Source organism: Nothobranchius furzeri, chromosome 16 (genome assembly GCF_043380555.1).
Source record: "Nothobranchius furzeri strain GRZ-AD chromosome 16, NfurGRZ-RIMD1, whole genome shotgun sequence".
Lineage (NCBI taxonomy): Eukaryota > Metazoa > Chordata > Actinopteri > Cyprinodontiformes > Nothobranchiidae > Nothobranchius > Nothobranchius furzeri.
Window position 1 is genome coordinate 44,993,343 of NC_091756.1, and position 10,078 is coordinate 45,003,420.

General features: G+C 40.4%; 1 protein-coding gene across 1 annotated transcript; it reads left to right on the forward strand.

The window, feature by feature from the left end:
• The first annotated feature begins 3,069 nt into the window (after positions 1 to 3,069).
• On the forward strand, positions 3,070 to 8,643 carry LOC107387523 (5-hydroxytryptamine receptor 3A). Its single transcript, XM_070545315.1, has 9 exons — positions 3,070 to 3,096; positions 3,329 to 3,438; positions 4,174 to 4,343; positions 4,537 to 4,562; positions 4,639 to 4,748; positions 5,382 to 5,426; positions 5,577 to 5,751; positions 5,973 to 6,183; positions 8,504 to 8,643. Exons 1-9 carry the CDS (start codon positions 3,070 to 3,072, stop codon positions 8,641 to 8,643), a joined length of 1,014 nt encoding a protein of 337 aa, XP_070401416.1.
• Positions 8,644 to 10,078: the final 1,435 nt, after the last annotated feature.

Consider the following 10,078-nt stretch of genomic DNA (forward strand, 5'->3'; position numbering starts at 1 on the left):
TTAATAGAGTCTAAGCAGGTGTGTAACAACTGCAGCTTAGACATCTCATGGGGCTTAAAGGAGATGTACAGTTGGATGTCATCTGCGTAAAGATGGTAGGAGATTCCTTTGAAGGAGCTCAGGATGTGCTGAAGAGGAAGCAGATAGAGAAGGAAGAGCAGAGACCCCAGCACAGAACCCTGTGGGACACCATGGGTGAGGGAAGTGGTGGAGGACCTAAACTTGGAGACGGCCACAGAGAAGGAGCGCTCAGAAAGATAAGAGGAGAACCCCTCCAGAGCAGGTCCTGATAGGCCTACCCAGTCTCTCAGCCACTCCAGTAGTAGGTGATGGTCAGCAGTGTCAAAGGCTGCCGTTAGGTCCAGCAGGACCAGAACAGAACAGTCCCCTTCATCACTGTGGTTCAGAAAGTCATTAGAGACCCTAAGAGGAGCTGTTTCAGTAGAATGAGCTCTACGAAAACCTGACTGGAAGCTATCATAGATGTTATGTTCATCAAGAGCAGCTGTGAGTTGTTTAGCCACAACCTTTTCCAAGATCTTGGAGATAAACGGAAGTTTAGAAATGGGTTTGAAGCTACTATGGAGAGAGGGGTCGAGACTTGGTTTTTTAAGAAGCAGGTGCATTACAGTGTTCTTAAAGTAAGCAGGGACCTGACCAGAAACCAGAGAAGCATTAATTATAGAGAGCATGCTGGGACTGATGGACTGAAAAGTATTTTTAAACAAAGGTGATGGTAAGATGTCGAAGGGGTGTGCAGAGGTCTTCATAAAGTTAACTAGTTTGGTTAACTCAGGCAAAGAAACAGGAGCAAAGCTATCCAGGATGACGGGTCGGGTTGGAGTCAGGAGAGGCAGAGATAAAGCTGAGGGAGAGATGCTAGATATAAACTTATTGACTTTGTCCACAAAGAAAGACAGAAAGTTTTCACAGTCTGCAACAGAGTGGATAGAGGCTGTAAGAGAGGCAGGAGAGACAATTTTGCTGATGGTGTTAAACAGCACCTTGGGGTTCCCTTTGCTCTGGGACACCAGGTTGGAAATATAGGCAACCCTCGTGTCTGACTGCAGAGTTAAAGGATGTCAGAAGATCCGTTAGATGCAGCAGATGGGCGTGGAGGCGAGTTTGCTTCCACAAGCGCTCAATTTTTCTGCATTGGCGCTTCAGGCTGTGAATGCAGTCATTTAACCAGGGAGTAGGGTTCACTGCAGGAACTGATGTGGTTCTGACAGGACAAATGTTGTCCAGAATGGAGAGGCAGTGCTCATTAAGCTGAGAAGTTAAGGAAACTAGGTCGCTATCAGAAGAACAGGGTGGATCAAAAGCAGCAGAAACATTTCTAGCTGTTCTCTCATTAAAAAAACGTGAACTAACCAGACGGCAAGCAGGAGGTAGGGACGCAGAAACTGACAAGTTAGAAAAAATGCTATGGTGATCAGATAAATAAACGTCCTCAGGACAAACAGCTGTCAGCATTTAGACTCAGGGTAAAAACAAGGTCTAGAGTGTGCCCCCTGGTGTGTGTGGGGCCAGAAACATGCTGGGTAAAGCTGAAGGAGTCCATGAGGCTGGAGGAATTCATGGCAAAGTGGTCTGAGGGATCATCAACGTGGATGTTTAAGTCACCAACAATCACCAGCCTGGACAGCTTCACAGTGGAGGATAGAAAGTCACTAAACTCCTGAAGGAAAGAACTGTTTGGACCAGGTGGACAATAAACCACAGCACAGTAACATGGGTCCTTACGCCCGACTTTAATCAGCTGCAGTTCAAAGGAAGCAAAGTAACCAGAGGTTGTAGAGCTACATGGAAGATGTAATGAAGACAACATTAACGTTATTAAAAGCCCATATGAGCTCTGGGACAACATAAAGCATTGGTCCGATTTACCAGTGCTTTTTCCACAAATTTGCAAGGGAGACATTTATTCCAATTTAACAGAAAGCCCTGACCAAGACCAAAGAGCTGTGAAAAAACACCAGAAACTATTCAGTAGACCTTACCAGCCTGGGGAGACTGAATCTGTAATAGGTAAGCAGCTTGTTGTGAAGAAATCAACGGTGGGAGCAATTATTAGAAAGTGGAAGACATACAGGATCACTGATGATCTCCCTCGATCAAGGGCTCCATGCAAGATCTCACCCTGTGGGGTCAAAATGATTAAAAATCCTATGACTACACAGGGTGACCTAATGAATGACCTGCAGAGAGCATGGGACCAAAGTTACAATGGCTTCCATCAGTAATATACTATGCTGCCAGGGACTCAAACCCTGCCCTGCCAAACGTGTCTCCCTACTTAAGTCAGTACATGTGCAGAGCCATCTGAAGTTTGCTACAGAGCATTTGGATGATCAAGAAGAGGATTGGAAGAATGTTATTTGGTCAGATGAAACCAAACTAGAATATTCTGGTAAAATCTCTACTCGTCGTGTTTGGAGGAGAAATAATGTTGAGTTGCAGCTAAAGAACACCAATTCTACTGTATAGCATGAGGGTGGAAGCATCATACTTTGGGGCTGTTTTTCTGCAAAGGGACCAGAACATCTGATCCGTGTAAAGGAAAGAATGAATGGGGTCATGTATATCGTCTTTCTGCATTACAATGATCCCAAACACACTGCCCGTGTAAGGAAGGTCATTTCAAGTTCCTGGAGTGGCCTATTCTGTCATTAGATCACAATCCCATAGACAATCTTTGGAGAGAGTTAAAAGTCCATGTTTGCCAGCAACAGCCTCAAAACATCACTGCTCTAGAGGAGACCTGCATGTTGGAATGGGCCAAAATACTTGCAGCAGTGTGCGAAAACCTTGAAAGCTTTGGTTTTTAGACATCTGTCATCGTCAACAAAGGATATATAACAAAGTATTGAGGTGGAATTTGTTATTGACCAAATACCTTTTTTTCCACCATAATTTGCAAACAAATTCTTTAAGAATCAGACCATGTGATTCTCTGGACTTTATTTATCATTTTGTCTCTATAGTTGAGGTGATGAAAATGATGAAAATCACAGGCTTCTCTCATCTTTTTATGCGGGGGAATTTGCGCATTTGGCGGCTGACTAAATGCATTTTGCCCCACCGTGTGAGACTGTACACTAGCCATAAAGACAGAGGCCAAGGACTAGTGAGTCTGTACTGTGTGTACAAATAATGAGGAAAAAATAAATTTCATTTATTTAAGCAACATGCTGCATAACAAAGAGTAAAAAATTGGCGAGTTCTAATTACCTTCTATACCCACTGTATATATAATATCATTATTTATTTTGCTATTTGACTGAAAAAGACATAAAATATAAATCCTCATTTTACTCTTTTCCAGGTGTGGAATAATGAATATATTCAATGGAATAAAAGTGAATTTTGTGAAATTCCATACATAGAAGTTCCAGCTGAATCTCTTTGGAAACCAGACCTCACCATTGAAGAGATGTAAGTCTGCAGGCTAAAATTTAGAGTTTCCTGTTAATCCAACAATGTGGTATCCAGCTGACTATAACTCAAATTTAAGTTACTGCTTTCACCCAGGCAGCAACATACACAAACACACAAAAACCAAACTGCTACAGTACCAACGAATCACCACACGCCACATCCACAAACCTCTAAAGACAAACAAAGGCCAGGCTGTAAAAACACAATACTCAATTAAAACACCAGAACCTCCTCCAAAGAGTCCAGATTATCCCGGACGAGCCCCCATTTGTTACAACCCGGCTCTTGAGATCGCAACATAAGGAGGAAGTTTGGACACATTGCGGGAGATAAGAGTATTTTTGTACGTTAAAATCAGCCTCCAAAAGGCCTCACCAACTGCCACACAGGCAAGAGCTATCAAGGAGATCTCTCTGATCAGTCTAATCTCTTTGCAGTTGCACCAAACAGCCTTTTATGCTGCACCCACAGGTGCAGCCACTCATGATCATGATAGGCTACACAAAACCAGACCAATGATGACAGAGGGGCTTGGCCATGGACATTTGAAGCAGCCAATCAGCTGGTTGCACTGGCACAGCAAAATTTGTCAGATGGGTGCATGGTTTCTTTCATTTCAGTAGCTGTAACAACAATACATATTAAAATAAAACATATTTAAAGTATTTAAAATCCTTTGGTTACAATCTATACACACATTTGTTATTTGGGCTCTTTTTTATTCTCTTACAGGGTAGAAAATGACAAAGCTCCTCCTGTCCCCTATCTCTGTATTTATCATAACAATGAAGTGGAATTGCGAAATGATCAAGTTGTCGTCAGTACCTGCAGAATGCATGTTTACAAATTTCCCTTTGACATTCAGAGCTGCAACCTTTCCTTCAAGTCTGTCTTGTACCCTGGTGAGTCTAGTTCACATGTTCTTACACTGGACAGACTGCAGATTCTCAGTTACTCATTACACAGTAATCCTAAATTTGGGGCAACTTCATGATAGCTTTTCATCCAAAATTCTTTAGTTCATAAATTTTTTTATGATGTTCCATTAAACATATTATAGCTGTAACTGTCAGTTCTTTTTCTAACTTTGTTCAGTGATTCACTGTGGGAATTACCTCAGTGTGACAACATGTAAACGTTTCATTGACATCATGTCTGTCATTGATTTGCTTAGGGTTTCCCGTGCTTATTTGGCAGAGGAAGTTTAGAGACCTTGCAAGGTGTCGGCACTCTGGAATCCAAGTGCTCAATCCAGCCAATGTCAATGTGGCCTTTGAAATTTGTGTTCGAGGACCCCCTGCTCTAAAGTGTCACAGCAGGCTGTGTTTATCGATTTAAAGCAACTTCCTTTGCAATAGGATCAGAATCACCGCACACATAAGATGGGTGAGCAGGTGCTGGTTGGACCTTTTGCCGTGGAGCGTCAGTGGCTTAGCCCCTTGAACTCGATCATGGGCTGGCATCAGCATCCTCAAACATCTCCACCATCTTAAATTCTTCACCACATCTGATTATCAGAGACTGTGAACATGCATAAAAGTCTGAATGTTTTCTCAATGCAGCCATGTTGTTATCCACTGATGGGAATAATGGCAATACTGAGTACATTTTTTCTGTTATGATTGAGCAAATTAATTAATTGGGTGTTACTTGAACTAACTGCTTCTCTTTACCACCCAGCGTTAGAACTTCCACATTTGCGTCTCATCCAAGTTTGCAAAATTCAGTCCTCAATCAGATCTGTGCATGTCATTTTAAAAAGGAGTTTTATTTATAGATCTGCTTTTACTAGATTATAGGTCTTAGAAATAGTAATAATACCAATTATTGCAGTAAACAGAACTCTTTGAGGAGATGGGTAACAAACTGGATCTTGGTTACTTTACCCTGATTTGTCAGATAAAATTTGTTGTAAATTATCTCATCCAACACCCATCTAGAGGAGCAGTTAATGGGTACAATCGTGATAAGATAGGTGGTCACAGGTGAGAGGAACCTGTAGTTGAATCTTATCAGGTGACACCCAAAGTGCTGAGGTCATGGACATACCTATGAGGCCACATTCTAGAATGCAAAGGCTAAATAGGCAAAATTTGGCTAAATATCACAACCTTTTTTAAATAACTTTCTTTAATTTTGTTTGTCTCAGATGATGAATTAACTATAACTGTCAAAGAGGACAGCAAACAACTCACTGACTGGTCTGAAAAGATAATGGATTCACAGTATGAGTGGCTGTTTCTGAACATGTCCGTCACCAATGACACTGTCAGCTATTTTGGCTTCAATCAAACACTAATTGTTTACACTGTAAGTATTTTCTGGAAAAAATATGCTTTTGTCCTAACTATTAAATATTTTATACAGAACTCTGAAAGTTAATGAGATCTGAAATTTGTTGATTTAATCAGTGAAATGGGTTTTATCAAACTAAAGCTAACAAAAAAAAGGTTGCCTTAATGTGCTTATCTGAAACTTTGTTTTTGTGAGCCTGCATTACCTACTTTGACCATATCATGCATCTATTGCAGGTTAAAATGAAGAGGAGGTCTATCCTCTATGTTGCCAACTTCCTGCTTCCTGTTCTTTTCTTCTTATTTCTGGACTTTGCCTCCCTCCTAATGTCAAACAGCAGTGGTGAGAAAATTGGCTTCAAGATCACTGTCCTGCTTGCCGTCACGGTAATGCAGCTTATTCTCAATGACATCCTACCTGCTTCATCAAACAGGATACCAATTATAGGTAAACATGCTGAGGATTTAACCCCAGTTAACATTTGTCAGAGAGGTTTATACAACATGTAACTTGGATGGAGGACCATCAGGCATAGTTGACGGGAAATTTAATAATAAAGAGACTTTAAGGAGTTTGGATTTTTTGTGCTCACGATTGCCCCCTCAGGCCAAACGCGTAACTGTAACTTCACTAGTAAGCTCGTTCATGAGGCGCGCATGCTGTGCATTGCACACTCCTGAACGAAAACAACCAACAACAGATGGGTCAGTCCCGTACTATTTACAAGTTTAGACTGTTCTACACAATTTCAAGAAATTAGACAAACAATGTACTCTGATGTAGACACGCTAGACATGCTGCCTAGAAATTTTCCAACTACCACAGACGGAAAGTATCAACCCTTTCCAAATGGTCTTTTTGTTGCTAATCTGCGGGGAATATCTACAAGAAAGTTCTACAGAAAATAGAAAAGGGTCCTCAGAAAAGTTGCTAGGTTTGTGACAAAGTCGCTGAGTTGGCGACACTGCCTCTTGCTCTGCCGCTAAGCTACAGATAGCTTATGAGGAAGACATTTAAAATTTCTATACATGTATTGGTTGTTAAACTTCCTTAAAGTGCCTTTAAGTTAAAGTTACTTGAGCACAACTCGTGTGTTTTAAAGAGCAAATAGCTTGGTTAGAGACTCCCATTAACCAATGTTTGGAGAATAATAATAGAAATTCCTTTTAAACATTTTTTTACACATATATAAATTATTTAGGATTTTAGAGTCATATTTGTGAGAAAGGTTTATTTTTATAATTATTTTTTTTTTTTTTTGCCAAATTAAGTGGCGTCAGCTGAGGGAGTCCTGTTAGCTTCATCCAGAGGAAAAAAATGGATTCTAATGCCTGCCCTGACACAGAGGAAACTTTAAATGTTTATAATTCTACTTATGATGGAGCAAAACCATAAAGTTCTGAGTTTGCTGCACGCCCCAGAGAGCAGAGATAAACCAGAGGGAGAAACGATCCAAAAGCAGAGCGATTGAGGAGAAACAGCGGGGGAGCAGCAAGTGTCTTATGAGTTAACGATGCTACCTTAAACTCGTGTGCTAAAATCACAATATTGTAGAGATTACTGTACCAGACAATTAAAATAGTATCGATCAGTTAATATAATATTTATACTTGGCAATATTAAACTAATGAGCATCTGTCAGCGGTCTCATACTCGTAAATATCTGTTCACGTAGCATAGTTTAGCACTTAGAGAGAGGGAGAGAGATGCTTGTGATCTGGTTCTGGAGCTCATGTGGGTTTCTGTGAGCTAGATCCAACCCAAAAGTCAGTGAGTCAGTCGAGCTGGTATTTTCAAAAGCTGTGCATGATCCTCTCCTGGAGGTCCAAGCAACAGTTCTGATCCGGTTCTGACCCGGAAACCAGCTCAGCTGGCTCCCAGAGCCGCACGTCTCTTCTGGTGGTCGATTCTGACCTGGTTCTGATGGTGATCTGAGCTCCAGAAATCCGCATTTAATTTTTTGAACCCCACCACGGGTCTCCGGAGCCCAGCCTGGACCTCACGGTCCCGGTGCCGACCGATGTGGGCTACAGAAGTCCGTCTTTTCAGCTGCACAAAACGCCCTCAGGCACGGAGATAGAGGCATTGTTTCTCTTATCTGGAAACCAGGGGGCTCAATGTCCAGATACGCTGGAGTTGGTACAGCCTTCACAAACTATAGTTTATCAAAAAGAACACAGTCAAAAACTAGTAAACACACACTGACTGGATAGCATGACCTCTCTACCCTAAAACTACCCACTCTCCACACTGAGCTGAGGTAGCACCTAGCTTCTAACTCCCTTTGGTTACGTCAGAGGTTCAGATTTAGAAAAAAGAGCCTTTTTAGAAGCTTTGCTGAGAAAGGCCGCTTTTTACCAGAACAACTCTGTTGTTATGTGTTTTAAAACAAAATATCCACAATACGCATTTCAAATAGTATTTTTGGGAGAGCAATTTATATTAATTACAATAAAAAATTACCTGCAATTTGCTCTTTAAGGCAACACATGAGAGAATACTATTTCACTTTAACTCCACTAGACCTGTATCAAAGTTTGTTGCATAGTTAGGAAATAGGGTTATCCCAAATCTCTCTCAAGAAAGCAATGTTGTGAGTGTTTTATTTCACAGGGGGAATATGTTCACCACTACTTATGACTCATTATTAGAAAGTAAACAGTTGCCTAAAATAGAGAAAAACGAGGAACACAAGAAAACTAGAGCTTACCTTAAGTAAAAAATGCTGATTCATAGACTTTAATTGTGTGTAATCTTCTTTTCTTAGTGATTTACTGCAGTGGGATTTTTTCTCTGATGCTGCTCAGCCTGCTGGTGGCAATTCTGGTGAAGTACCTGATAGATAAAGACTCCGAGGACAGCAAAACAGATGATGGTGCAAGGCTTGAAGAGAGGAGAGGTGAATGAAACTAACGTTGGATGCTTTTTAATAAACAGGATTAATCTCAAACAGAGCAAACCACCAAAACTGATCAGAATCAGGCTTTGACTGATAACCCTACACCAACAATCAAAACAAAGTTTTGTAGGCAAGTGTAAATGTGTTGGATTCTGCTTTCTCTATCATTTCAGGAACAAAAAGATGTTTCAACTGTGTATCTGTCTATGATAAGATGAGTGATAAAACATCATCTATCTACAAAAAGGTTGGTGTCACAGGTCAAGGTATGGTTAACTTCCAGTTGGAAAAGAAAACATGTTGAACTTTTGTGAACAGAAAGAAATTTCCCAGTTTTACTTTTCTGACAGAATTTTCAAAGGCAAAAAACTAGAAAATGTATTTCGCAATGTTAGTTTTGAAGCAGAAGAACAAGACAAATTTAAAAAGCAGCATGAATGATCACATTATTTAATCCTAAAGATAAGAGAAAACTATGGCAGTGTATTACCGTCAGTGCGGGGGGCGATAGATAATAAGTGATAAGCTTCTGTAGAAAGCAAACATCGGTTAAGGATGATTCAAATCTTGTGAAGAGGGGTTCTGTGAAAGGGCAACAGTATCTTACATGTTGTAAAATGCGCTTTAAAAGGCTTGAAAATGGAATAACGGAGTTTCATTTGGATGGTGCATGGTCTGCAGATCGGTCATGTGGAGGGCAGAGGCACTAGCCTAGCCTCTTTAATTCTGCACAGAGAAAGAGGGTGTGTCCGAATCCATGGGCAGGATGCTTATTAGTACGGGTCCTCGCCGGCTAAGACCGTAACCCAGCGGCTCTGAATTCGGACAGTCTAGCCTTCACCTCTACGGTGGCCCATAGGTCCCGCCACAGCCGTTGCAGCAGCTACACGCAAAAGAAAAATGCTAAAGCTAGCGAAAATCAAGCAGGAATATCAAGGAGCTACAGCAGCTTTCCCTCCATCAGCAGCATTTGTTCACAACCGATTTCAGGTAAAGTAATTTTGTTAATTCTAGAAGTTTTCAGGACTTACATGTTAACTTTAGATCGTTTCATGTATGTTTTAAGCTACATAATGAACTTGTTAAATGTACACAACACATTACTACAGAGTATTAACATGTAGGTAATTAACATAAACCAAATAAATTATAAATGTTGAATTCAGTAGGATGTTTTCTAATGTAAATTGGACCTTAGAACTTCTTATTTTGCATGAAATGGGGGTAAACTGCTTTAAAAAAACAGGCTTTTTAATAAAATAGCATTGAAGTGTTTTCAATGTACATTTGTTTTTTCAACTTAAGCCTAATAATGATTAGATCTCTCTTAAAAATGTAAATTCTCTGTAGTTTTCCCTGCTGCTTTTCTTTAAACTGAACAGAACCAATGTACTGCAGGTTATAGGTTTGTTTAACATTTTTCAAATTAATTTAAAAAACTAT

Coding starts and splice junctions, on each gene's coding strand:
- LOC107387523 (XM_070545315.1), top strand. CDS start 3,070: ATGCATTTTGCCCCACCGTGTGAGACT. Junction 4,563..4,638: donor ACTGTGGGAATTACCTCAGT/GTGACAACATGT, acceptor CTTATTTGGCAG/AGGAAGTTTAGAGACCTTGC. Junction 5,427..5,576: donor GATAAGATAGGTGGTCACAG/GTGAGAGGAACC, acceptor ACTTTCTTTAAT/TTTGTTTGTCTCAGATGATG.